This window comes from Microtus oregoni, unplaced genomic scaffold, assembly GCF_018167655.1.
Source record: "Microtus oregoni isolate MIOR12 unplaced genomic scaffold, Mior012 000018F_ref0000195, whole genome shotgun sequence".
NCBI lineage: Eukaryota > Metazoa > Chordata > Mammalia > Rodentia > Cricetidae > Microtus > Microtus oregoni.
Window position 1 is genome coordinate 22,016,739 of NW_024543077.1, and position 27,772 is coordinate 22,044,510.

Below are 27,772 nucleotides of genomic sequence, written 5' to 3' on the forward strand. Positions count from 1 at the left end.
TGGAAGTAATTCTAAAAGACTACATCCCCTCTCCCAACAAAGTTTGTCCTAGGGTTAGGGACATCATTTAGGGGTTGGTTTTAATTGGTATAGGGTTGTGGGTTGGAAGGGAAATTTTATGGGCTCAGGGATTTCTTTGAAATAAAAGGGAAAATTGGATGGAATAAGATAGTGTGAGTTTACATACATTAATAATAAGTAAGTAATAGAGTGAATTCTTGTGAGTTATAATTTATAGGCAATTGCTTTGATATAGATTTTTGTATGTTGATATAATGTTAAATATTGAATATTGTATGCATTCATGCTTCTACCAATGCTTAAAACATTTTATATATTAATAAATATATTTATCAAATTGCAATGTACGTTTCTTCCACTGATCAAGATACCTATTCATTGGTTACATTTTGAGCCCATTGTCCTCATTTGTTGTACAGTTGTTTATTGTACAATATTCTAATATGAAGTCTTAGTCTTTAAGTTATATAGGTATTAGAATTATAGATCAATAGTCATCAATGTTTGTCTTACTTATAGTTAGAATAATCAGGTTTTTCACACACATGAAGAATAAATGTTGAATAGATAGGTAAATCAGCCACTTCAAACAGCTGTAAAATATGGATTTTACATAACCTAGGGTACTGTTGAAGTGAGACACAATTACTACTGGTAGCATTGTCTATTTTCCAGAGAATGTTGAGCACCGGAGACACTCAAAGCTTGTTTTCTTGTTGTCAAAACTGGCCTTTGGGCAAAGACATGCTCATGCCTCAACCTCTGACAAAATACATGGTATCCAAAAATGGATAAGCAGTTCTGTTAAATCTTGACTGGCATTCATCTCAGAAACAAATATACCTACCTCTGTTTGCTGAGCATTGTGGTAAAGGCAAAATACACCAATAAGCCCAGTTTGCCCATCTTTTTTTTCCTTTCTGTAGGCATTAATTTTCTCATGCATACAACATACTGTTGATCTTTTCTCTTTTTCTTTCCCCATGAATAGATACTGCTCATATAAGGAGGTATCCTAAACAAATGACACAGAAATAACAGAATTGATTCTCCTTTTCAATTTCCTTCTAAAGTGACTGTCGATGTCATGGAACAAGAATGGGGAACACCAGAATCGTAAAACTATACTGTCAAAGAAGTATGCATTTCACTCTCATACTTACACTGTACTCATATATGGTATATTTTTGAAGGAAGTGACCTATGATGATGTGCACATCAACTTCACTAAGGAAGAGTGGGATTTACTGAATCCTTCCCAGAAGAATCTCTACAAAGATGTGATGCTGGAGACCTACTGGAACCTAACTACTATAGGTGAAAATGAATTTCTTTCATGTTTCAAAATATGGAGACAACTTTTCCTTGGTTTATAATTTTGCTCTGTAATTTGTTTTAGAGAAAGAATAACGGGGTGAATAACACAGTCACAGTTTTTAGGTGCACTTAAGATAATAAGCTAATTGTTGCACATTCTTAAATAATATAACTTCTATTCTGGTACTGTATTTTAGGATACTTTTGGGAAGACCTTAACACCAAAGAGCATTGTCAATGTTCTAGAAGACATGCAAGGTAATTTTCTTGGGCAAGTTCATAACAATTTCCCTTAAATAGTTTGTAATGTGTTCTGGAACTTTAAAACAAAAGCAAAAGTGTAAATAAGCACAGCTTTAAATATATTGATGGTTATTAAGTTCTCACAAATCCATATACCTCAATTTCTTGTATATGAATTGCATCTGCAAAGCCTTCATTTAAGAAAAAGTCTAGGTAGCAATGCCTAAACAGATATCACCATTTGATTCATAGCATCATGAGAGCTATGTTGTAGAACTGCTGCTTCATTTGCTTCTTGCTATTCATGACAGAAAATGTATACATATTTCAATGATGATGAGTATAGCTGCAAAACTTTCTACTAATTCAATAGCCCATGGTAAGCCTTGTATCACTCATATACTTTTTGTGACTGTGCTAAGTTTAGTGAAATCAGATTAGTCAAGGGTCAAGGGGCAGTGATGTGGAAAAACCTTAATATCTATACCTCAAGTCTCTGAAAGTTGAACCTTGTGGATTCATTTTGGAAATCTTTTATACACTATTCTTTTTTTCATATATATATATATATATATATATATATGATTTTTTCATATATATATGGTATGTTACTCTTGACACAAGTGTATGAGCATAGGAATATGGAATAGGAATATGGAAATATTTAGCATACCTCTCCTTAAGAACAATTAAGAAGATAAACTGTAGTTCCTATGTAGAGTATACATGTTTAATTTGATCCACAAATACAAAGTTAATTTATTTTCTATCATCATGGTTAATACATAAATACAAACTCACATTACAACAAAAACAAACAAACAAACATGAGTTCTAGGTCTATGCAAATACTTCTGGGTGTCTTAGTTCACTTACCAAATGTATAATGATTCACAATATAGTAAAATTATGAATGGAGTAATGTTTGTAAATGTTGTAATAAGAGTGGCGGGCTACGTTCCTGGCACCCGGCCACCCGCATGGCTAGCATTATCCGAAATAATTACACGGAAATTGTTTTCTTTTAAACACTGTCTGGCCCATTAGTTCCAGCCTCTTATTTGCTAACTCATACATATTGATCTAACCCATTTCTAATATTCTGTGTAGCACCTTGGGCTGGTGGCTTACCAGGGAGGATCTTAACCTGTGTTTGTGTCTGATGGGAGAATCATGGCGACTCACTGACTCGGCTTCTTTCTCTCAGCATTCTGTTTTCTTTACTCCACCCACCTAAGGGTTGGCCTATCAAATGGGCCTAGGCAGTTTCTTTATTGCTTAACCAATGAAAGCAACAGATAAGATACAAGACCCACCTCCATCATTTCCCCTTTTTCTGTTTAAACAAAAAAGAAAGGCTTTAACTTTAACATAGTACAATTACATATAGCAAAACAGTTATCAAGCAAGAATTACAGTTACAATATTTATATCTATTTTATCTTTTATCATTACTAAGGAAAACTATAACTATTTATTTATTCTTCAACTCCATCAAGACTCCAGAGTGATATAATATTACCTAAGTAAACAAGAAATCCAAAACTCTAGAAATGACAGAGACATCTTGCTCCCTGTACAGTCACCCAAAGTTCTTTTGTATCGTTGGGGCATCCGTCTTCGGCCTTCAGACCCATAGTGTTCAGCAGACATTTCCATGAAGCAGGAAATTTCAAAGACAGTTCAGTCACTTTCTGCTGTGTCCTGCAGAATGTCTTGCAGACTCTTTCATGAATCAGGAACCCCGAAAGAACATCTTGCCTTTAGGCAAGTTCAGCTGTCCTTTCTCTGCGGGTTCTTTGTGTCCAGTTTATGCAACAGTCCAGGCAAGAGCAGTTTCTTGCCCAAATGGCTATCAAACTCCATAAGGAGCCTCTTCGATGCCCATCTTCCTCTTGAAGTAGCTTGATGCTGCCAGGAGCAGATGTGTCTCATTGTCATGAAAAGCCCTAAGGGATTAAAACATTTAAATGCCATATTCTTATTCTGCAGTCTTTAAAAGATATAAAGAATACCTATCTAACTGAAATATATCTCTATATATAACCTGAATATCTAACTAACATGACTACAAGCTTGACTAATATTTATGATTATCCATCAACAACCTGTATTTCCTAATTATACATTACATTTTAAAAATGAACTACACAATCACAATACCTTAATCAAGATACTGAAATACATATACGTATAACAAAATTGACCTTAAAATCCACACCAATGCAAATTATTCATACCTATATCATATCCCCCTTTAAATGTAAAAGAACATTTATAAACAATATTTGGGAACATGGGCACAGTTTTTTTCTCTCCAAACTGCTTCCTGCTGAATGGGGGTGCTGTTATTCAGGTCTTTTATGGGATAACCTGTCTGCTAGGTTCATCTCAGTCGGCAGTTGAGTGAAGTAATTTTCTGAAGGTGTTCACAGCAACCTCTCAGGAGGGCATGATCATACCATATTGGGATAGACACAATCCACAGGGTCTCATCCTCTGTGAAAACAAAAGAAGAAACTCCTTTCCAAAGCATCATATCCTTAAACCAAAATTCTGAAGTCATAATACCCTTATGAAATCCATTCTGGTTCAGCTTGGTAGCCCATGTAATAAAATGTCTCTCTGTACTTAGCTCCTGTACAGTCAAAAATTTTAAAGAAAGCACAATAATACAAAGAATCCAGACTCGCTGTGAATTTTCCATTTTTATGTGTCTTATTTTTACTCTATCAGTTTACTTTATTCTGTCTCTTTAAAGACTTTACCCTTTTTTTAAAGACATTAACTTTATTCTTTATATTCTTTTTCTTCTCTCTCCCAAGCCTACGTACATTCATCCAACACTGTGACTCATTTAGTGGTCTTTTATGTCTGAATCTGTTTTATTGTGAATCTGTAATTTTTTTACTATCCAGGAGCATTTCTTAAAATGTTAAGCAGTTCTTAAAAACTTAAGTTGCACCATGTACAGGTAATATGGTACCACCTGAGTCCTGCCTAGTCTAAACCTTAACCATGCTATTATTATGGTAATTACGGTAGTTCCTGCTGAGACCAGCATAGTTCAGCATGGTTGAGCTGAGCCTCTCCTGCCTCAGAGCCATTTGGTGCCCCTGAGCCACTCACAGTTCCAGGCACACGGCAGTCCACATCGCCATCAAGTGAGGTGTACCACTTTACTCCAAATGCTCCATTCAAAAGCTCTGTCTCCAGCAGGAGCCAGACAGATATGGTGATGGCGGCACAGCCCAGAAAGCCAGCATTTTAAAACAGCCAGTTTTTTCCTGCTGCTGAGTCAGGAAAACTTCTTTGTGGCAAGCCACCCACAAAAAGCCAAAGCTGTATTAAACTCTCTCCCTTTTCTAAAGACCTCTCAGGTTTTTAAGTGGATGTAGTCCATCACGTTAGAGAGCCACTCTGTCATAATATGAGTGGGTGGGTGCCAGGAACGTAGCCCGCCGCTCTTATTACAACAGGTAAAGCACTCAGTATATGCAGTTCTCTTCAAAAATGTAAAATATACCCTAGAAAAATATAGGTAGTGTTATAGATGAAAAGATAAACCATGACACAATGGAATTTATCATCACAAAAATTTTTTCTAGATGTAAAATGACCCCCAATGAGAGAACAAAACATGATTTTAAACAAAGCTATAAAACCTTGATATTAGATTCCTTTTTACAATTTGAAAAAATATGAAGTTAATTCATATAGGTATAAGGTTCAACTGCATTGAATGTGGTAAAGCTTTTACATGTGTAAATTTTGCTTGCAGGATTGAAAGAAATCAAACTGGAGAAAAGTTTTCAGTATATTCTCACTGTGGTAAAGTCTTGTCTTATAACACTCATCTTCTAAGGAATGAAAAAACACATAGTGGAGAAAAATGCTGTGAAATTAAGCAATGTGATGAAGTCTTTTCTTGTCACAATCATCGTGAAATGCATAAGAGAACACACAGTGGAGAGAAACCCTATGAATATGTTCAAGATAATAAAGACTTTCTGTATGTAACTCATCAAAGTCATAAACGAAAACATACTGGAGAGAAAACATATGAATGTAATCTGCATGGTAAGGTCTTTGCTGATCAGAGCCATCTTCAAAAGATTAAAAGAATATATACTAGAGAGACACCCTATGAATATAATCAGTGTGGTAAAGACATTACTCAATGTACTGTTTTCCAAACACATAAAAGAATACAAACTGGAGAAAAACCATATGAATATAATGAGTGTGGTAAGGCCTTTGCACGTCATATTCATCTTCAATTGCGTAGAAGAACACGAACTGGAGAGAAAACATTTGAATATAATCGGTGTGGTAAGGCCTTTGCACACTACAGTAATCTTCAAAGCCATAAAAGAACACATACTGGAGAGAAACGCTATGAATGTAACCAGTGTGGTAAGGCCTTTGCACAACACAGTCACCTTCAAAGCCATAAAAGAACACATACTGGAGAGAAACCCTATGAATGTAATCAGTGTGGTAAGGCCTTTTCTCAAAACAGTGTTCTTCAAACACATAAAAGAACACATACTGGAGAGAAACGCTATGAATGTAACCAGTGTGGTAAGGCCTTTGCACAACACAGTCACCTTCAAAGCCATAAAAGAACACATACTGGCGAGAAACACTATGAATGTAATCTGTGTGGTAAGGCCTTTGCATGGCACAGTGATCTTCAAAGACATAAAAGAACACATACTGGAGAGAAACCTTATGATTGTAATCAGTGTGGTAAGGCCTTTACACGACACAGTAATCTTCAAGTGCATAAAAGAACACATACTGGAGAGAAACCCTATGAATGTAATCAGTGTGGTAAGGCCTTTTCTCAAAACAGTGTTCTTCAAACACATAAAAAAACACATACTGGAGAGAAACCCTATGAATGTAATCAGTGTGGTAAGGCCTTTTCTCAAAACAGTGTTCTTCAAACACATAAAAGAACACATACTGGAGAGAAACCCTATGATTGTAATCAGTGTGGTAAGGCCTTTGCACGTCTCAGTCATCTTCAAAGGCATAAAAGAACACATACTGGAGAGAAACCCTATGAATGTAATCAGTGTGGTAAGGCCTTTGCACGACACAGTAATCTTCAAGTGCATAAAAGAACACATACTGGAGAGAAACCCTATGAATGTAATCACTGTGATAAGGCCTTTGCATGTCACAGTGATCTTAAAAGGCATAAAAGATCACACACTGGAGAGAAACCTCATGAATGTAATCAGTGTGGTAAGGCCTTTGCACACCACAGTAATTTTCAAAGCCATAAAAGAACACATACTTGAGAGGAACCCTATGAATATACCCAGTGTGGTAAGGCCTTTGCCCTTCTCAGTCATCTTCAAAGGCATAAAAGAGCACATACTGGATAGAAACTCTATGAATGTAATCAGTGTGTTAAGGCCTTTGCTCAACATGGTGCTCTCAAATGTATAGAAGGACATATACTGGAGAGAAACCCTATGAATGATATCAGTGTGATAAGGCCTTTGCAGACCCCTGTACTCTTCAAAGGCTTAAAATGTAACATACTCTAGAGATACCTGTGAATGGAATGTGGTAAATTCTTTTTCACAATTATCTCCAAATACATAATATGAGCCCTTCTGTAGAGAAACCCTGAAGATAATTTGGATACTTTTCAAAAATATGAGAAAAAAATCATACTGTAGTGAAACTATAAATGAATTCAGTGTCATAATGTTTTGTGTTTTATATAAGAGTAAGACTTAGTGTGTAGTCATCTCAGAAAGCTTGTGCATATTATCATAATCTTTTGGACCTGATGAAAAAGCTGGGTGCTTCTTTTAAATTGTTCTTTTAGCTGTCAAGCCACTTACAGTCAGTTAACAAAAATCAGTTATTGTGTACAAAAAAGTTTGAAAATGTCAACAATTTGTTCATGCATCATTATAACTCTCTTTATTTTAGTTTGAACCAGCAAAGTAATGGATAAATCCTTTTCAGTTACAGGAAGGGTATTCCAACTTTGGTCTTCAAACCAGAGCCAAAGGAAAGAACTTTGTCTCTGAATCCAGAACTAGATAATGAAACAACATCTCCCTGAAAACAGCCAAAACATTAAAAGGCCCAGTGAAAGAAAAACACAACTTGGTTCTCAAACCAGAACCATAAAATCCTAAAAAGTTTGAACAATGTTATTAAGCTCAAAGGATATCATTAACTGAAATATGAGAGGCATCAAGAGTCAAATCACTCATACGCTTACTTGTAGGTTTTGTATAAAAGTATCCTTAGAAGTTGGGAATATAATTATAGTTATCAGAAGATTGGGAGTGGTCATCAGGAAGGTAGATAGAAGGTGGTTACAAGGAATATTTTCTGAAAAGGAAAGATGGTTTGAAGTAATAAATGATGGAAACATCACTCTTAACAGTAGCCGCAAATAATATAAAATATTATGGAATTACCAACTAAAGAAGTGAAAGGACTGTTGGAAAAGAACATTAAATCTTTGAAGAAGACACCAGAAAATGGGAAGATGTCCTTTGCCCTTGTTAGGTAGAAATCAACATAGCAATCTACAGGCTCACTACCATTCCCATGTAAATATCAGAAAAATTCTTCACAGATCTCAAAATAAAAACACCCAACTTCATATATAAAAGCCAAAAAAATGCGGGATAACCAAAACAATCCTACATAAAAAATAATTTCTGCAGGCATCACATTCCCTGACTTCTTTAGATGACTGCAGAGCTGCAGTACTGAAGAGAGCCTGGTGTTGGCACAAAAACAGATAGGAGGACTAATGGAACTGATTTTAAGACCCAGACATCACTCCACTCACCTACTACACCTGATTTTTGACAAAACAACAAAAAATATAAAATGGAGAAAACATATTTAACAAATGGTGATGGCATCACTGAATATCAATGTGGGGAAGAATGAAAGTAGATCCACATCTATCATCATGAACAAAACTCAAGTCCCAATGGATCAAAGACTACAACATAAAGACAAACACACTGAACTACATAAAACAGAATGTTGGAAGTACACTTGAACACACTGGTAAAGAGGACCACTTTCAAATTATAACCCCAGGCATCACAGACACTGAGAAAAATTATAAATGAGATTTCCTGAAGCAAAAGTTTCTGTAAAACAAAGGACATGATCAACAATACAAAAAAAGGCAGCCTGTAGTATGGGAAAAGATATTCACCTAAACCACATTGGATAGAAGACTGATCTTTAGAACATACAAAGAACTTAAATAATTGATCATCAAATAAAAAATGGAGTACTCCAATAAAAATGGAGTACAGACCTAAAAAAAAATCTTTTAACATATGAATCTAAAATGACTGAGAGACACTTAAGGAAATTTCCAAACTCCTTAGTCATTAGAGAAATGAAAATCTAAACAAATTTGAGATTCCCTCTTACATCTGTAACAATAGGCATGATCAAAACACTGATGACAACTTAAGCTGGAGAGGATGTGGAGTTAAGGGAACACTCCTGCATTTTTGATGGGGTTACAAACTGAGTCAGCTACTTTGGATATCAGTATGGTTATTCCGTAAATTAGAAAGTCACCTGCCGGGTTGTGAGGCATGGCTTTAATCCCTGCACATTGGGGGCCAGAGATAGATCTCTGTGACTTCAAGGCCAACCAGGTCTACAAGAGCTAGTTCCAGGACAGGCTCCAAAGCTCAAGAGAAACCGTGTCTTAGAAAACCAAAAATTAAAAAAAATGAAAGAAAATTAGGAAACAACTTATCATAAAACCCAGTCATGCCCTTTGGATATGTACTCAATGGATGCTTAATCATACCACAAGGACAAATGCTCAACTGTGTTCACAGCAATATTGTCAGAGCCAGAACCTGAAAACAACCCCTCCTCAGAAGAATGGAAAAAGAAATTGCGGTATACTTACACAGTAGAGTACTACAGAGTGGATAAAAACAATTACATCTTGAAATTTATGTGCAAATTTATGGACCTAGAAAACATCATAAAAGAGTGAGTTAACCCAGAACCAGAAAGAAAAAATATATGTACTCACTCCTAAGTGGCTTTTCAATATAAAACAGGGGACAGTCAGCCTACAATTCACAATGCCCAGAACATATACAACAAAGAGGAAACAAACAGAGACATACATAAATCTATTCTATATAGGACATAGAGAAAGACAAGATCTTAGTAAATTTGGAACATGTGAATCATGGGACAATGGGATGGGGGAGGAAGGGTGAATAGTGGATAAATATAGTTGAATAAAAAACAATTAAAAAATCCTTGATTCACAGCCGTTTGTGGGTGAATTAAACAAAGTGATAGTATAAAATGAATAGCTGAAATATGGAACTTTTCTTAGTTTTGTAGCTGAATGAAATACTTCCTCTTGCTAAGGCAGACTGATTTATGATATTTAATTAAAAACAATCCACACATTTTCCAAAAGAAAATTAAAGATTTATACCATATCTCCCAATCTTCCCAAACCAATAATCACACATGAAACATTTGAGACGGAAGTGCTTGATTTTACCTAATGTAGCTGCATTCATTCTAAGTTCATCATGTAACACTGAGTTCATGTTTTAATGATGAATTTTGAAGGCTGTACAAGTCAGAGTGACAGACCCTGAACTATGTGAGTACTAATTGAATCTTTGACTTCTGAAAACACCAAGTTAGAGTGTAAGAATACCTTGGGCTTTTATAGGTCAGATGAGCACCTACAGAGCAATGGATCTCATATACAATATAGCTAGCATCCAGAATCAAGAACTGGATTCAAGAGAGCAACTATACCCTTTATAGATTCATTCATACTGTAAGAGACCATGCCCAAGTGCATTGATATTTTAAAGCTGTTGACTGAAGGAGCTCTCACAGCACCTACCCATTTAACTTAATACGAAATTCCAAACCCTATACAAAACTCTGTACACAAGATGTCAAAATTAAAGTTAGAATTACAATAAGCATAATCAATATTAAGGAAGGAATACATCCTAATGGTTTGATAAGCATTTTATCCTAAGGAGTCCATGTTGTAGTAGAAATGGCTTAACTAGATCATAAGAGGATGGTAAGTATGATTATCTCATCTTCAACCCCATCAAAGACCTGAGAAGAGCAATAATATTACTTGAGTAGGCAGGTAGTGCAGTCTAGCAGCTTCCAAAAAGTGTAGTAGTTGACAGACAACTGACTGACCAATCAACCAAAGTCTCATCACAGTGTTGAAGAATAAGACTTCATATCAGAATATAAAACAATCTTTAAAGAACTATGCAGTAAAGCAGGACAATGACTTCAAAATGTAAACAATGTATAAAAATCTTGATCAGAGGTAGAGTAATATAATGCAATATGATAAATATATCATAAAATTGCATCAATAAAAATATGTTTTAAACAGGTAGAATCATACATTTATACAATCTGACATAGTAACCTTATATAGTTGTTACAAATATTCTAAACAAAAATCAAAACAGTCTATATAATAAATATAATTCGAATTTGTGTCAATATACAAAAGTATACCAATGTAAATCCATAAAAAATATTTCACAAGTATTCCTTCTATTACAAACTTATTAGTAGGAGTAAGTAATCTACCTATTATCCAATTCCATTTTCGCTCATTTTGAGATCTCTGGGTGTACATCATTTCACCCAATCCTATGACCCACCCAGCAGGTCCTAAGTTACTCCAGGGTCTTGAAGAGGCACTATCTGAAAGACTTGGGAGGAAAGAGAAACGGATGCCAAGCAGTATTTTGTCAAGGAATCCGTTTATTGAAGCAAGTTTCATGCCTAAAATACTCCTCAGAAAGGGACTCGGGCAGGGGGAACTCAGGAAAGGGGGAGGGGAAGGAGGGGCTTGGTAGCTAGGCAACTAAGTGGGGCAGTTTGAGAGCTAAGCAGGGCAGTTGCAAGGTCAGTGGCTAGAACACCTGCTGTTAGTGATAGCAGCAAGCCCTGAAGACACTTTGTGGTACTTTCCAGAGCTTGAGTCTCCACGATCAGCACATAATGATTTGGCTAACTTTAAGTTTTCTGTCTCAAGATTTTTACTTCAATGCCCTGTGAGAAAGGAGAAGCCTGAAATGGCTCCTGACAATCCTATATTAGTAATAATCAACTCGTAAATGTTGTTCCTGACTGTGACGACAAACTTTGTTGGGAGAGAGAATGGCATCTTCTAGAATTGCTTCCAGGGACGATGTTATTTCTATGGGATATTATAAACGCAAAATGATGGTTAAATTTCAAGATGGCTGTTTTGGATAATTGCAAATGGTTTCTGAGAATTTGACAGGGTTTTTCTGAATTTCTTATTTGGAATTCTGGCCAGAACATTGTAAGAAGGTGCACCATATCTGCAGCTTGTACCCATAAATTGGTCTCGTAGTGCTATCAGCATCATGCTGTCATATCAACCAGGTAGAGACATTGTGGGGCCCCAATGTCTTCTTCTTGGAAGCTGTTCTTTGATGAAAATGTAAGCATTATTCATGTAGACATATATTCATTGAAAGATAAGATAAAGACAAAATGGGCATGAAGGAAAGTAAAATATTCCTTCAAAATTGATCTTCTTTCTGTTCCATACCAGAAGACTGTTGACATGAGACAGAGTTTTGAATTTTTCTTTTAACATCATGCTTGGATTTAGAGAAGGATAGACATTGTCTAATTCTAAAACCATTTCTGATTCTTAAGTAGAGATGGAAACACAAAAGGACATCTTATAAAGCTGTAGCCCATACAAAGCACCTAACAGATTATCTCTCTGGGGGTGTGCCTCCTCACAGGTTTACAGGTCAGTATCTGCCCCCTTCCTGAGATATAAAGCATACAGTGTGACAAACAGAACCAGAAGAGACAGATCAGCTACTACAGGTGAGGAAAAAATGAAAATATTCCAGATAGTGAGAACAGTGTAAGCCATGGCTTAGAGGCTGCAGCAAAGTCAGCAGGACCTTTAGAGACATTCATTCCTATGCCATCAAAGCAGCAACAGCACACATCTGCCCTAAGCCAGAAACTCTAGAAGGAACACACACTGTGTTTTGACAGTCTTCCAAATAATTCCAGTATGTGTGTAAGTTTTAGGACCTCTTATCCAGGCTACCAGCTCTCAAATGCTGTTTTCAGGTCACTTCTCTGTGATAGGATAAGAGGTGAAGTGGATGTAACTTCAGGTAAGTTTGGAAGTGCATAGTCTACATTGCTTTTGGAGAGCTTCCAATAAACATTAGCCATTGAAACGTTTTAAGAATCCTACAGTAAAGACCTTTATTTCTCATTCAGCTTTGGCTCTCTGTGATTCTGCCTATTGATACTTCCATAAATACCCTCTTAGGGATGTTATCCTCACTAGTCACATGGATGCGATGTAACCTACAGAAGATGAGGAGACTGTCTTCAAGTCACAGAATGTGTATCCATGTTGGAAAAGACCTTAAAATTTTTTGTGTTCTCAATACACTGCATGCTCTCTCCTTCCACTCTACTGTGTATCCAGGCATAACTCTGCATTATGTAGACCAGAAGCAGGACAAAAGTCTCTGCATTTATCTTGAAGGAATTTTCTGACTACTCATCCCTGGAAGATCTATTCTTTCCTCTGTGCTCAGTTATGAACCTGGTGACCCTGCTCCGAACACTGCCTTCATGACTGTGTGTATGTTTGATCCCTGCCTACACACACCATATACAATTTCTGAGTAATATTTCCATTTAGACAATCTGCTACACATCTACTTTTGTGCCTCTGATGCTGTTCCACCTACTGTCATCCCAGAAGACCATCTCTCTGATGGCTGTGACATCCAGATGCATCTGAGACTTTCCACAGGCTCCACAGAATGCCTGCTGCTTGTCATCACAGCCTGTGATTACTACCTTGCTATTTGTCAGCAACTCAGGTACCTGTGCACATGAGCCACAGCTTTTTCTCAATGTCTCCAAGAGCCGTCTGGGTATTCTATGTCATCAGGTAGTTGACAGAAACAGTCATTGCCATGAGACTGTCATTGTATGGCCACCAAGTATTTAGAAAGTTCACCTGCAAGGTCCTGGGTGTGCTGAAGCTGGCCTGTGGTGACATATCAGTTAAAAATGACTTTGTCCTTGTGGATGCCATCCTTCTGTTACCTCTACTCAAGTACCTCATTAGCCTTTCTGACATGCCAATCCTGGTCACCTTCCTAAAGGTGCTCTCAGCCAGCAGGCCTTGCAAATGCTTTTCCACCTGCTTGGAGCACCTTGCTGTGGTCCTATTTTTCTATAGTTACAGTATCATCATGTTTCATGTACATGAAACCTATGAACACAAATGGTTATATCTCTAACATGGTCTTTACAGTCCTCTTCATTGTGGACTTCACACCCATCAAGCAGGAAGTGATCTGCAAAGATAGGGATCTTGACTTTCTGTTTGTGTCATCAAATGCCAATACCAATGCAGAGCAGATTATAGAACTATGGGGACCTCCACTGTAGAGACACAGTCTGTCTCACTAAGTCTGTCAGTCTGACTCCCCAGTTTTCTCCTGTCCTGAACTTGTCTGAGCTAGTGTCCAGCATTTTAATGTGATCTAATCTCAAGACTTCAGCCTTCGCTAGGTTCCTTCATTCACAACTATAATACCAGCATGTGTGGGGCTAAAGCAGATTGATGGTTAAATTAATGTCATCCTGTGCTACATAGTGTGACCAGTACCAAGAAAATAAATAGATACTAGACATTAGTATTTCCTTCTTAATGTGTCCTCAGTGGGCACTGGGAGTACCATTTTAAGTACTACTTAAGAGTGCATCATTTCCTGACTGACAGTCACAAAGGGCTCCTCACTGCTCTTAAAAAGATGTTCATCAGCAGGACCTCACAGCTGCCTGCCTGACTGCCTGCCTAGTTCCTAGCCTTCTCCCAGACTTTCAGTCACACACAATTGACAAATGTGAGTTTCGATCTTCCCTAAACTCCCTACCCCACAAACTCTTGTGTTCTTCTTGTGAGGCAGTTATTATCAGCACTCATTCAAGAACACTTGAACTTTCTTTCCCTTTAGGCTCAAAGCAGTTTTCTCCTCTCATTATCTCCCTCCTGTATCCTTGGTTTCTAATATTGTTTATGGCCAGATGGCATTTTTAGGAATGTATTTTTTATTGATTTTTATTGAATTCAACATTTCTCTCTATTCTCCTCCCTGCCTCTTCCCTACCCCCTTTAGCCTTCCCACAAGGTCCACAATGGGACCTTGATCTAAATTTGGTCAGGAGATTCTGTCTTTCTCTACTTCTCCTGTAGATTAGATCTGTGTAAGTCTCTTTTAGTGTCCTCATTTTTGGGTAATTTCTTTGGGATTGTGGTTTGTAGGCTAGTTTTCTTGGGTTTATGTTTAAAAACTACCTGTGAGTGAATCCCTGTGATAATTGTCTTTCTGTGTCTGGGTTACCTCACACGAAATAATGTTTTCCAGCTCTATCCATTTTCCTCCAAAATTTAAGCTGTCATTATTATTTTTCTGCTGTGTAGTACTCCATTATGTAAATGTACCACATTTTCCTTATCTATTCATTGGTCAAAGGGCATTTAGGTTCTTTCCATGTTCTGGCTATGACCAACAATGCTGCTATGAACATAGTTGAGCACTTGTCCTTGTGCATGTTTGAGGATCCCTTGGTTATATAGCCAAAAGTGGTATTACTGGGTCTTGAGGAAGGTTGTTTCCTAATTTTTTGAGAAACCACCGTACTGACATCCAAAGGGGCTGTACTATCTTGCATTCCCACCAGCAATGCAGGAGTGTTGCCTTTACCCCACAACTTCTCCAGCATAAGTTGTCATCAGTGTTTTTGATCTTGGCCATTCTTACTGGTGTAAGATGGAATCTCAGAGTTGTTTTGATTTGCATTTCTCTGACAACTAAGGATGTTGACCATTTCCTTAAGTGTCTTTCAGTCACTTTACATTCCTCTACTGAGAGTTCTCTGTTTAGTTCTGTGCTCAGTTTTTTATTGGATCATTTGTTCTTTTGATGAGCAATTTCTTGAGTTCTTTGTATATTCTGGAGACTGTATGATGTGGGATTAGCGAAGATATTTTCCCATTCTGCAGGCTGTCATTTTGTCTTATTAACCATGTTCTTTGATTTACAGAAGATTTTCAGTTTCAAGAGGTCCAATTTATTAATTGTTTCTCTCATTGTCTGTGCTGCTGGGGTTATATTTAAAAACTGGTCTCCTGTGCCATTGCTTTCAAGTGTACTTCCCACTCTCTTTTCTATAAGGTTCAGTATGGCTGGCTTTATGTTGAGGTCTTGGATCCATTTTGGACTCGAGTTTTGTGCATGGTGATAGATATGGTCTATTTTCCTTCTTCTACATGTTGATATCCAGTTATGTTAGCACCATTTCTTAAATATGCTTTCTTTTTTCCATTTGATATTTTTTGTTTCTTTGTCAAAAATCAGGTGTTTGAATATGTGTGGATTAATATCTGGGTCTTCGATTCAGTTCCATTGATCTTCCTGTCTGTTCTTATGCCAGTGCCAGACAGTTTTCAGTACTGTAGCTCCTTAGTAAAGTTTGAAGTCAGGGATTGTGATTCCTCCAGAAGTTCTTTTATTGTACAGGATTATTTTGGCTGTCCTGGGATTTTTGCTTTTCTATATGATGTTGAGTACCATTCTTTTGAGGTCTGTGAAGAATTTTGCTGAGACTTTGATGAGCATCTCATTGAATCTGTAGATTGCTCTTAGTAAAGTTGCCATTTTTACTATGTTAATTCTGCCTACCCAAGAGTATAGGAGATCTTTCCACTTTCTGGTGTCTTCTTCAATTGCTTTCATCAAGGATTCAAAGTTCCTGTCATACAAGTCTTCCACTTGTTTGGTTAGAGTTATTCTGAGATATTTTATGCTACTTGTGGTTATTTTGAAGGGTGTTATTCCTCTGATTTCTTCCCCAGACATTTTATTGTCTGTGTATAGGAGGGATACTGATTATTTTTTTTAGTTGATCTTGTTTCCTGCTACATTACTGAATGAAAGTCTTTATGAGTTGTAGAAGTTCCTTGGCATAATTTTTGGGATTGCTTATGTAAACTATCATGTCATCAACAAACAGTGAGAGTTTGACTTCTTCTTTTCTAAATTGTATTCCCTTGATTTCCCATTTGTATCTTATTGTTCTGGCTAGGACCTTAAGAAATATGATGAATAGATATGGAGAGAGTGGACAATCTTTTCTCGTTCTTGATTTCTGTGGAATCACTGAGAGTTTCTCTCCATTATAGTGTGTTGTTGGCTGTTGTCTTGCTATATATTGCCTTTATTATGTTTAGCATATTCCTTGTGTCCCTGTTCTCTCCAAGATTGTTATCATTAAGAGATGTTGTATTTTGTCTAAACCTTTTTTTGACATCTAATGAGATGATCATGTGGTTTTTATTTTTCAGTTTTTTTATATGGTGGATTATTTTGACAGATTTTCATATGTTGAACCATCCTTGCATCTCTGTTATGAAGCCAACATGATAATGCTGCCTAATGGTTCTCATGTGTTCTTGGATTTGGTTTGCCAGTATTTTATTTGGTGTTTTTGCATCAATGTTCACTAGTGAGATTGGTCTGTAATTCTCTTTCTTTATAATGTCTTTCTGTAGTTGGAGTATCAGTGTAATTGTAGCCTCATAAAAAGAGTTTGGCAATTTTCCTTACTTTTCTATTGTGTGGAATAATGTGAGGAATATTGGTATTAGTTCTTTGAAAGACTTGTAGAATTCTAAGCTGAAACCCTCTGGTCCTGGGTTTTTTTTGTTGGGAGACTTTATTTGACTATATCTATTTATTCAGCAATTATAGGTGTGTTTAATTTGCTTATCTGGTCTTGATTTAATTTTGGTAAGTGATATGTATCCAGAAAGTTGCCCATTTTCTTTAAGTTTTCCAATTTTGTGGAGTACAAGTTTTCAAAATATGACCTGGTGATTCTCTGTATTTCCTCTGTGTCTGCAGCTATGTCCCCCTTTCATTTCTGTTTTTGTTAATTAGATATTCTCTCTCTACCTTTTGTTAATTTGGATAAAGGTTTGTCTATTTTATTTTTTTCTTGAAGAACCTACTCTTTATTTCATTGATTCTTTGTATTTTTTCTTTGTTTCAATTTTGTTGATTTCAGCTCTTAATTTGATTATGTCCTGCCATCTAGATCTCTTAGGTGAGTTTGCTTCTTTTTGTTCCAAAACTTTAAATTTTCTGTTAATTCACTAGTGTGGGATTTTTCCAGCTTCTTTATGTAGGCATTTAATTCTATGAACTTTCCTGTTAACACTGCTTTCATTGTGTCCCATAAATTTGGGTATGTTGTGTGGTCATTTTCATTGAATTTTAGGAAGTTCTAATTTCCCTGACTCATTGATGATTCAGGTTAACATTGCTTAATTTCCCTGTGTTTGTAGGTTATCTGAAATTTGTATTGCTGTTTACTTCTAGTTTAAACCATGATAGTATGAGAAAGTACATTGTAGTATTCCAATTTTTTTTTTGTATTTGTTGAGGTTCGGTTTGAGTATGTGGTCAGTTTTTCTATAAGTTCCATCAGGTGCTGAGAAGAAAGTATTTTCTTTTGTTTTGAATGGAATATTATGTAGATGTATGTTAAGTCCATTTGGGTCATAATATCTGTTAGTTCTCTTATGTCTCTGTTCATTTTTTGTCTGATTGACCAGGCCAGTGATGAGAGGGGAATATTGAAGTTTTCCACTATTAATGTGTGGAGTTTAATGTATGTTTTAAGCTTTAGAAGTGTTTCTTTTACATATCAGGGTTCCCTTGCATTTGGGGCATAGATGTTCAGTAATGAGATTTCTCTTGATGGATTTTTCCTGTGACTAGTATGAAATGACCTTCTTTGTCTCTTTTGATTGATTTTAGCTTGAATTCTATTTTGTTAGATATTAGGATAGCTACACCTGATGTTTCTTATTTCCATTTGATTGGAATCCTTTTTCCTAACCTTTACTCTGAGACAGTGTCTGTCTTTGAGGTTGAGATGTGGTTGTTTTTTGTATGCAGAAGAAAAATGGATTGTGTATTCACATGCAATCTGTTAGCCTGTGTCTTTTTATAGGTGAGTTGAGTCCATTTACATTAAGGGATATTAATGACCAGTGATTGCTATCTCCTGTTAACTTTAGTATTCATTGTTGGTGATGTTAACTTGTGCATTTTCCCCTTTGGAATTTGCTACTATGTGACCATCAATTGTCTATGTTTTTGTTGGTTAAGCCAATTTTCTTCAGTTGGAGTTTTCCTTTTAGTATTTTTTGTAGGGCTGAGTTTGTAGCTAGGTACTGGTTAAATCTACTGTTTTCATGGAATGTCTTGTTTTTTTCCTTCTATGGTAATTGAAAGTTTTATTAGGTATAGTAGTCTGGGCTGGCATTTGTGGTCTCGTAATGTCTGTATAATGTTTGATCATGACCTTCTGGCTTTCACTGTCTCCAATGAGGAGTCAGGTATAATTCTGATAGGTCTACCATTATATGGTACTTGGCCATTTTCCTTTGCAGCTCTTAATATTCCTTCTTGACTCTATATGTTAATGTTTTGATTATTATGTGTTGAAGGGACTTTTTATGGATCCAGTCTATTTGGTGTTCTGTAAACTTCTTTTATCTTCATAGGTATATATTTCTTTAAGTTGAGAAAGTTTTCTTCTATGATTTTGTTAAATATATTTTGTGTGTTTTTGAGTTGAGCTTCTTTTTCTATTTTTATTATTCTTTGATTTGGCCTTTTCATGGTGTCTCATATTTCCTGGATACTTTGGGTTAAGCTTTTGATACATTTAATATTTTATTTAACTGATGAGTTTTTTTCCTGTATTATATCTTCAGTGCTTGAGCTTCTCTCTTCCATGTCTTATATACTGTTATTCATGATTGTGTTTGTGGTTCCTGATCATTTTCTCATTATTTCTTTTTCTATAATCCCCTCAGTCTGTGTTTTTTTTATTGTCTCTATTTTAGTTTTCAAGTCTTGAATAGTTTCTTTCATATGGTTGATTGCTTTTTCTTGGATTCCTTTAAGGGATTTGATGATGTGTTCCAATTTTTTTTGCCTTTCCCTCCAATTCTTTGGGGGAATTTCTCATTTCCTTTTTATGAGTTACAAACTCTTGAATTTATTTTTTAGGTCACTTTCTTCTGCTTCATCTATATTTTGTTGTTCAAGTCTTGCTGTTGAAGGTTCTTTAGGTTTTCCTGGTGTTTTATTGCTCTTTGTGGTGTTGCATATGGTTTTACCTTTTGTACTCTTTTATTCCACTCTTAGGTGCATGTTGCAGCTGTCTGAGATTCTATTGATTAATATTCTAGGTGTCCATGAATCCAAAGCTCAGATGATTGTTTTGTGGTACTATCAGTACTATAGTTCTAGTTACCCCATTGGTTATCCTGTGTTCCTAGAGATAGCTCAACATTCCTGGGCTTTGCTCTGCTCACTTGGAGTTTGCTGTCTCAGGACTACTTTGGCCTAGGTTACCAGCTTTGACCTGTTTCTGTAAATTTTGGTCTGGATTTCCTCCTGCAGAAGTCCCTGGCTTGGAGTTGGTCTTGCAAATATCTTTGCCTTTGGTCTATTGCTTCAGAATTCCCAGGCTCAAGTGCGCCCAGAACAGTAGAAGACCTGGCTCAGTCTTACTCCCTCAGAGTTCTCAGATTCACACTTGGACCTGAAGAGGTTTCAGTTTCCTGTCTATTCCCTTTGATGGCCCTGACCAAGGCCCTGAGCAACAGAGGTCCTGGATCAGCATTTTTCCCTCTAAGGTCCATGACTGACACTTGGCTCTGCAGAGATCTCTGGTTCTGCTTAATCCCTCAGAGGTCCCAGATTCAGTCTCAGAGTGGCAGAGGTCCTGGCTCAGAACCATTTCCTTGGAGGTCCTAGACTCACACCAAGACAAACAGGGGTCCTGGTCTGGCTTAGGTCTACTCCCTTGAAGGTCCCAGATTTATGTCCAGACCCTCAGTGGGCTCTGGCCCTGGTTCACTCACTCTTCAGTTACTCCCCTGTACCTGTTCCAATGGAGTTTGCTGTCTCTGTTCTACCCATTGGTTTGTAATATTATACCAAGATCAGGGAACAATAATCCTACTTTTCTAATATCTAGTCTGGCTCAATTCCAGTCCTTTTATACCTTTATGTAGTACATATATGAACATGATTATGTAGACACATTCATGGCAGCATGGTGTTCTCCCCGAGTATGAACAGAGCTGGATGAATTTCTTACAGTTTAGGCAAGACTTAGACCTCCGGGAGATGTCGCCAGAGGTTGAAGTTAGGTCTGTCAAAAATCACAAGAATCCAGACCTGTCTGGTCAGAGGACGCCAAACACCCTGAACAACATTAAGCTGGGGTTCCTCTTCAACCCCACCCAACAACTGCACCTTTCAGTATTCCTGATTCATCTGAGGGGGCTTGTTCTACCTGCCATCATGTTATCATTGTGCTCTATCCTAGGTAGCTGCCCAACCTCCCTAGGGTCCCTTTCTGAGACCTTATGAGCAGTTGGAGCTTCAGAGACACTGAGGGTCTGCACTCCCTATGCACACAAGCCTCAATGGTAGGCATCATTGATTTGGGATTCCCTTCTGTATGGTAAGAATATGCTTTATTACCACTGTTTAATAAAGAATCTTTTTTGGCTTATGGCAGGGCAGACTATAGCTAGTTTGGAAAGCTAAATTGAATGGGGGCAGAAAGAAGGCAGAGTCATGCAGATGCTATGTAGCCACCCAAGAGTCATGATGTGAAGTAAGAAACCATGACCCTCATAGTAAAATATAAAATAACAGAAATGGGTTAATTTAAGATGTAAGAACTATATAGCAATATGCCTGTGCTGTTGACAAAGTAGTGTTGTAACTAATATAGTTTTGTGTGATTATTCAAGCCTGGGAGGTCAGGAAACAAAAGTACAGTCTCTATTTACACATCATCCACACCATATGGAGTGAGGTCTGACCTCCAACAGTGGTCTGCTGTTGTGGAAAATTATTTTCACTGTGTAAAGGTGCACTACATTTTTTGCTGCCTTTTTAATTATGCAAACATGTTTTACATTTTTTTCTTTTTTTATTGAGAAAAGGAAAAAAAACTATCCATCTCCTCCCAGCCTCCCATTTCCCTCCCACTCCTCCCAACCTTCTCCCCCTCCCCCAAACTCCTCCCCCCTTCCTCTCCAGTCCATAGAGCAGTCAGGGTTCCCTGTCCTGTGGAAAGTCCAAGGTCCGCCCCCCTCTGTCCATGTCCAGGAAGGTGAACAACCAAACTGGCTAGGCTCCCACAAAGCAAGAACATGAAGTAGGGTCAAAACCTGGTGCCATTGTCCTTGGCTTCTCATCATCCCTCATTGTTCGCCATGTTCAGAGAGTCCAGTTTTATCCCATGTTTTTTCAGTCACAGTTGAGCTGGCCTTGGTGAGCTCACAATAGATTAGCCCCATTGTCTCAGTGGATGGGTACACCCCTCGTGGTCCTGACTTCCTTGCTCATGTTCTCCCTCCTTCCACTCCTCATTGGGACCTTGGGAGGTCAGTCCAGTGCTCCAGTGTGGGTCTCTGTCTCTATCTCCATCCATCACCAGATGAAGGTTCTATGGTGGTATGCATGATATTCGTCAGTATTGCTATAGGATAGGGTCATTTCAGGTTCCCTATCCTCAGCTGCCCAAGGGACTAACTGGGGACATCACCATGGGCTCCTGGGATCCACTCTAGGGTCAAGTCTCTTGCCAACCCTAAGGTGTCTCCCTTAACTAAGAATTGTGGTTCCATGCTCCCTTGTCCATCCTTCCTTTTTCCCAATCCTCCTGTTTCCCCAAGTTCCCCCCCTCCTTCCCTTCTCACTTTTCTCTCCCCATCTCCCCTTACCCCCATCTCACCCCACCCCCAAGAACCCAATTTTCTCCCCGGCAATTTTGTCTACTTCCCATAGCCAAGAGGATAACTATATGTTTTTCTTTGGGTTCACCTTCTTATTTAGCTTCTTTAGGTTCAACAATTGTAGTCTCTGTGACCCTTATTTATGGCTAGAAACCAATTATGAGTGAGTACATCCCATGTTCACCTTTTTGGGTCTGGGATACCTCACTCAGGATAGTGCTTTCTATTTCCATCCATTTGCATGCAAAATTCGAGAAGTCATTGTTGTTTACCGCAGCGTAGTACTCTAATGTGTATATATTCCATACTTTCTTCATCCATTCTTCCATTGAAGGGCATCTAGGTTGTTTCCAGGTTCTGGCTATTACATATAATACTGATATGACCATAGTTGAACAAATGTTTTTGTCATATGATAGGGCATCTCTTGGGTATATTCCCAAGAGTGGTATTGCTGGGTCCAGGGGTAGGTTGATCCCGAATTTCCTGAGAAACCGAAACACTGACTTCCACAGTGGTTGCACAAGATTGCATTCCCACCAGCAATAGTGGTCCCATGTCTAATAGTGGTCTGCTGTTGTAGAAAATTATTTTCACTGTGTAAAGGTGCACTACACTTTTTGCTGCCTTTTTAATGATGCAAGCATGTTTTACATTTTATGATTAAATAAAATTAACCTGTGGTTAACAGGCAACATCAGCAACCATCTGACAGGAAGCTGTAGGGAGAAACTAAGTCTAGTGAGAGTTTTTAAGTGGGGACACTCCATTTTTCATAAATGCCAACAACAAGGACACATTAGGAACTTGTTATTCAACCTTTCTGAGCCAGCAGGAATTTCCCTCAACATTTAAATCCTGAGTTCAATAGAAGGATAAGAGATTTAGATATAGATTTTCTTAGTGTCTTGTTGGGATCCCCTATCTCATATCTCTGTGAGTCTGAGGCCAGTGTCTGAGGGAACAAAATTCCTTCCTCACTGTATCCCATAGCATAAACTGCTGCTGATATGTGTGGAGTTGCAATTGCTGTTTGGGACAGAAGCTGCTTGAGGTACAGTCAGTGTATTGAATGCAAAACATCTGTGTGGCCCTCCTGCTAGCTGACTCCAGGCCACCACAGCCCCTCAAAAGCACTCTGTCTGCCCTTTTGTGTTGGCCTCTGTCCACTGGGACTCAGTGAGGCAGGCTAGAAATAGCAAGGAAATAAAGGAGCAGGGCAAGGGATAGAAGCTGCTCTCCTTGGGGTCTAGTTGGTATATTTTCCTCACTAAGAGTCAAGAAAATTTGACACAAGTGATAAAACACGGATTTTCTGCAGAGGCAGTATGTATCATTCTAAAGATATCTCAAAGAGAATGTTCAAAATGATCAAGAACTCAAGATGGGCAATGGGGTTGTATGCCTCCAATCCCTGTATTCAGGAGGGAGAGGCACAAAGATCTCAATGAGATTGAGACCAGACTGGTCTACAAAGAAAGATTCAGGACAGCCAGAGTGGTTACACAGAGAAACCTTGTTGCCAGAATAAAAATAAATGTATAAAAACCTAACTACAAAACAATCAACAACTCTCTTTAATTAGGGCCAGAATGTCTATGTCTTGCATTTTACTGTGTTAGCATACCATAATCATCTCTAAATCTAATTAATACACCTTACAATTTCATTTAAAAAGGAAATACCTGACGATGAGGAATAAAACCTGGAAGGATGACTCAGCAGTTAAGAGCACTTACTGTTCTGCAGAGGATTCACACCCACATAGCAGATCACAACATAGATCCAGGTGACCCACTGCCCTCTTTGGCCTCCACGGACTCTGCAGAAATATGATGTGCATATATATATATATATATATATATATATATATATGTGTGTGTGTGTGTGTGTGTGTGTGTGTGTGTGTGTGTGTGTGTAGGCATAAATAAGTAATTTTTAAATTTGTATACTTCTGCTTTCAATTTGTACTAAATCTTTAAGTTTTATAAATTACATTACATTATTTTTTTATTTTTTAAGACAAGGACTTTTGTAGCCCATTGCTTGTCTGGAACTCACTATGTAGACAAGTGTCAGCCTGCCTTTGTGGTATGGGAAGTCCCTCAATATACAGTTGCTTTTATTAGTTAATGAATTGATATATAGAAAGAGTAGACAGAGTCAGAGGAGAAACCATGTAGCTGCCACCAGAGACAGATGCCTCAAACTTCGGGGATTAAAGGCATATACCACTATACCCAACTATGAATTACATCCATTAAGCTATCTGACAAATATTTAAGCATCTATTGTAAGGACACCTAAGCACAGTATCTCTCTCTATGTTGTATCTATCTTAGTTATACATACTTTTTCCCTCTATGTCTTTTTGAATTTTGGTGAAAATGGTTTTCTCTTGTATAGCCAAGGATTTAATTTTACCCAAGTGGTGGTTCCTAAGTAGAGATCTCCCCAAGGGATTGGTAGCAATGCTGGACTGAATCTCCCCCACTGTAGTTGATACACACAGTGTCCCAAGGGGAAGATACCACTGCTCATAGATATCTTCTGAGCATGCACGATTAGGGGCAGCAGTGTGGCTATGCTACTTTTTATTCAGTCTCTTACAAGATACCATCTTCCCTTACACACTTAGTGAATCGGCTTTTCTGGATCATGTGCTTATTGTTAACTAAGAAGTGGAAGGGGGGCACAGCAGAGACTCGTCTCGACCCTTCCGTCGTCCGTCTTGGGTATCGTTGCAGGATTCGGAGTACGCCCGAGGACCTCAGGAACCATGCCGAAGCCACACAGCGAAGCAGGGACTGCCTTCATTCAAACCCAGCAGCTGCATGCGGCCATGGCTGACACCTTCTTGGAACATATGTACCGCCTGGACATTGACTCCGCACCCATCACGGCCCGCAACACTGGCATCATTTGTACCATTGGTCCTGCTTCCCGGTCTGTGGAGATGCTGAAGGAGATGATCAAGTCGGGAATGAATGTGGCTCGTCTCAATTTCTCTCATGGAACTCATGAGTACCATGCGGAAACTATCAAGAACGTGCGTGCAGCCACAGAAAGCTTCGCCTCTGATCCCATTCTATACCGGCCTGTTGCCGTGGCTCTGGACACAAAGGGGCCTGAGATCATCAAAGGGAGCGGCACTGCAGAAGTGGAGCTGAAGAAGGGAGCTACCCTGAAGATCACCCTGGACAATGCCTACATGGAAAAGTGTGACGAGAACACCCTGTGGCTGGACTATAAGAACATCTGTAAGGTGGTGGAAGTGGGCAGCAAGATCTACGTAGACGATGGGCTCATTTCACTGCAGGTGAAGGAGAAAGGCACTGACTTCCTGATAACAGAGGTGGAGAATGGTGGTTCCTTGGGCAGCAAGAAGGGGGTGAACCTCCCCGGAGCCGCTGTGGACCTCCCTGCTGTGTCAGAAAAGGACATCCAGGACCTGAAGTTTGGGGTGGAGCAGGATGTAGACATGGTGTTTGCGTCTTTCATCCGCAAGGCAGCTGATGTGCACGAGGTTAGGAAGGTCCTGGGAGAGAAGGGCAAGAACATCAAGATCATCAGCAAAATCGAGAACCACGAAGGCGTCCGCAGGTTTGATGAGATTTTGGAGGCCAGTGATGGGATCATGGTGGCACGTGGCGATTTGGGCATTGAGATTCCTGCAGAGAAGGTCTTCCTGGCTCAGAAGGTGATGATTGGATGATGCAACCGAGCTGGGAAGCCAGTCATCTGCGCCACACAGATGCTGGAGAGCATGATCAAGAAGCCCCGCCCCACCCGTGCTGAGGGCAGTGATGTGGCCAATGCAGTCCTAGATGGAGCAGACTGCATCATGCTGTCTGGAGAGACCGCCAAAGGGGACTACCCTCTGGAAGCCGTTCGCATGCAGCACCTGATTGCCCGTGAGGCAGAGGCTGCCATCTACCACCTGCAGTTATTCGAGGAACTCCGCCGTCTGGCGCCTATCACCAGCGACCCCACAGAAGCTGCTGCCGTGGGTGCTGTGGAGGCCTCTTTCAAGTGGTGCAGTGGGGCCATTATCGTGCTCACCAAGTCTGGCAGGAGTGCTCACCAGGTGGCCAGGTACCGCCCGCGTGCGCCCATCATTGCTGTGACGCGCAATCCCCAGACAGCTCGCCAGGCCCATTTGTACCGAGGCATCTTCCCTGTGCTGTGTAAGGATGCAGTGCAGGACGCCTGGGCTGAGGATGTAGACCTCCGTGTGAATTTGGCCATGAATGTTGGCAAGGCCCGAGGCTTCTTCAAGAAGGGAGATGTGGTCATTGTGCTGACTGGGTGGTGCCCTGGCTCTGGCTTCACCAACACCATGCGTGTAGTGCCTGTGCCTTGATGGCCCTCTGGAGCCCCTCTTCTAGCCCCTGTCCCATCCCCTCCCCCATCCCATCCATTAGGCCAGTAACGCTTGTAGTGCTCACTCTGGGCCAGAGTGTGGCGCTGGTGGGCTGGGACACCCCGGAAAATTACTGTTGCTGAAACATGGAATAGAGCCCAGCTGTCTGTCTATCATATGGCCCTACCCAAACCAGGGGTGACAGAGGAATGCAGAATTGGAAACCCTCTGGCTTTATCACAAAGGGGCAGCAACATCTCTTGTGTACTTTGCTCCTGTAGAAAGTTGTCCAGAGAACTCCCAGCCCTGGCCTGGAGTCAGGAGACAGCAAGAGTAGGGGCTTAGGGCGTGGGGCCCAGGTTCCTGTGTAGATAATAACCTCTGGCCCCCAGGCCGGACTTGCTTCCCCAACAGCTTTGGCCTCCCCCACTGCTCGTTGTGCACTTCTCAGCTGTCACTGCGGTCACACCCTGCACTCTCCACCTCCGTTCTACTGTGCAGCATCTCCAGGCCTGTTGCTATAGTGCCCACCTGAGTGTCAATAAACAGCAGCTGAAGCAAAAAAAAAAAAAGAAGAAGTGGAAGGGGTAATAAATCAATATAAACTTCTTAAACAGTAATTGCGAAATGAACAGACGACCTTAAATGTCAGATCTTTTCATCCTTCTCTGCCATCACTAGGAATCTAGTTTAGGAAAAAATGAAGGGCACATGTATAGCATCGTGGTGCATAACTATAATTCTCATACTTAGGAGACAGAGATGAAGAGATTAGAAGTTAAAGAAACTCCACAAGCACAAAGTAAGGTTGAGATCAGCCTGGAATACATGAAATACATTCACAC

The 27,772-nt window shown here is 39.1% G+C and overlaps 1 protein-coding gene and 2 pseudogenes across 1 annotated transcript; all 3 read left to right on the forward strand.

The window, feature by feature from the left end:
• Positions 1 to 6,374: 6,374 nt before the first annotated feature.
• Positions 6,375 to 6,722, forward strand: LOC121458719 (zinc finger protein 120-like; the record flags this gene model as incomplete). The annotated part of the gene is made up of 1 exon (XM_041668025.1): positions 6,375 to 6,722. A coding segment is annotated over one exon (348 nt), but the record flags the coding sequence as incomplete, so codon positions are not given.
• A 181-nt stretch (positions 6,723 to 6,903) lies between these two features.
• LOC121458687 lies at positions 6,904 to 14,112 on the forward strand (annotated as a pseudogene).
• An 11,145-nt stretch (positions 14,113 to 25,257) lies between these two features.
• On the forward strand, positions 25,258 to 27,356 carry LOC121459140 (annotated as a pseudogene).
• Positions 27,357 to 27,772: the final 416 nt, after the last annotated feature.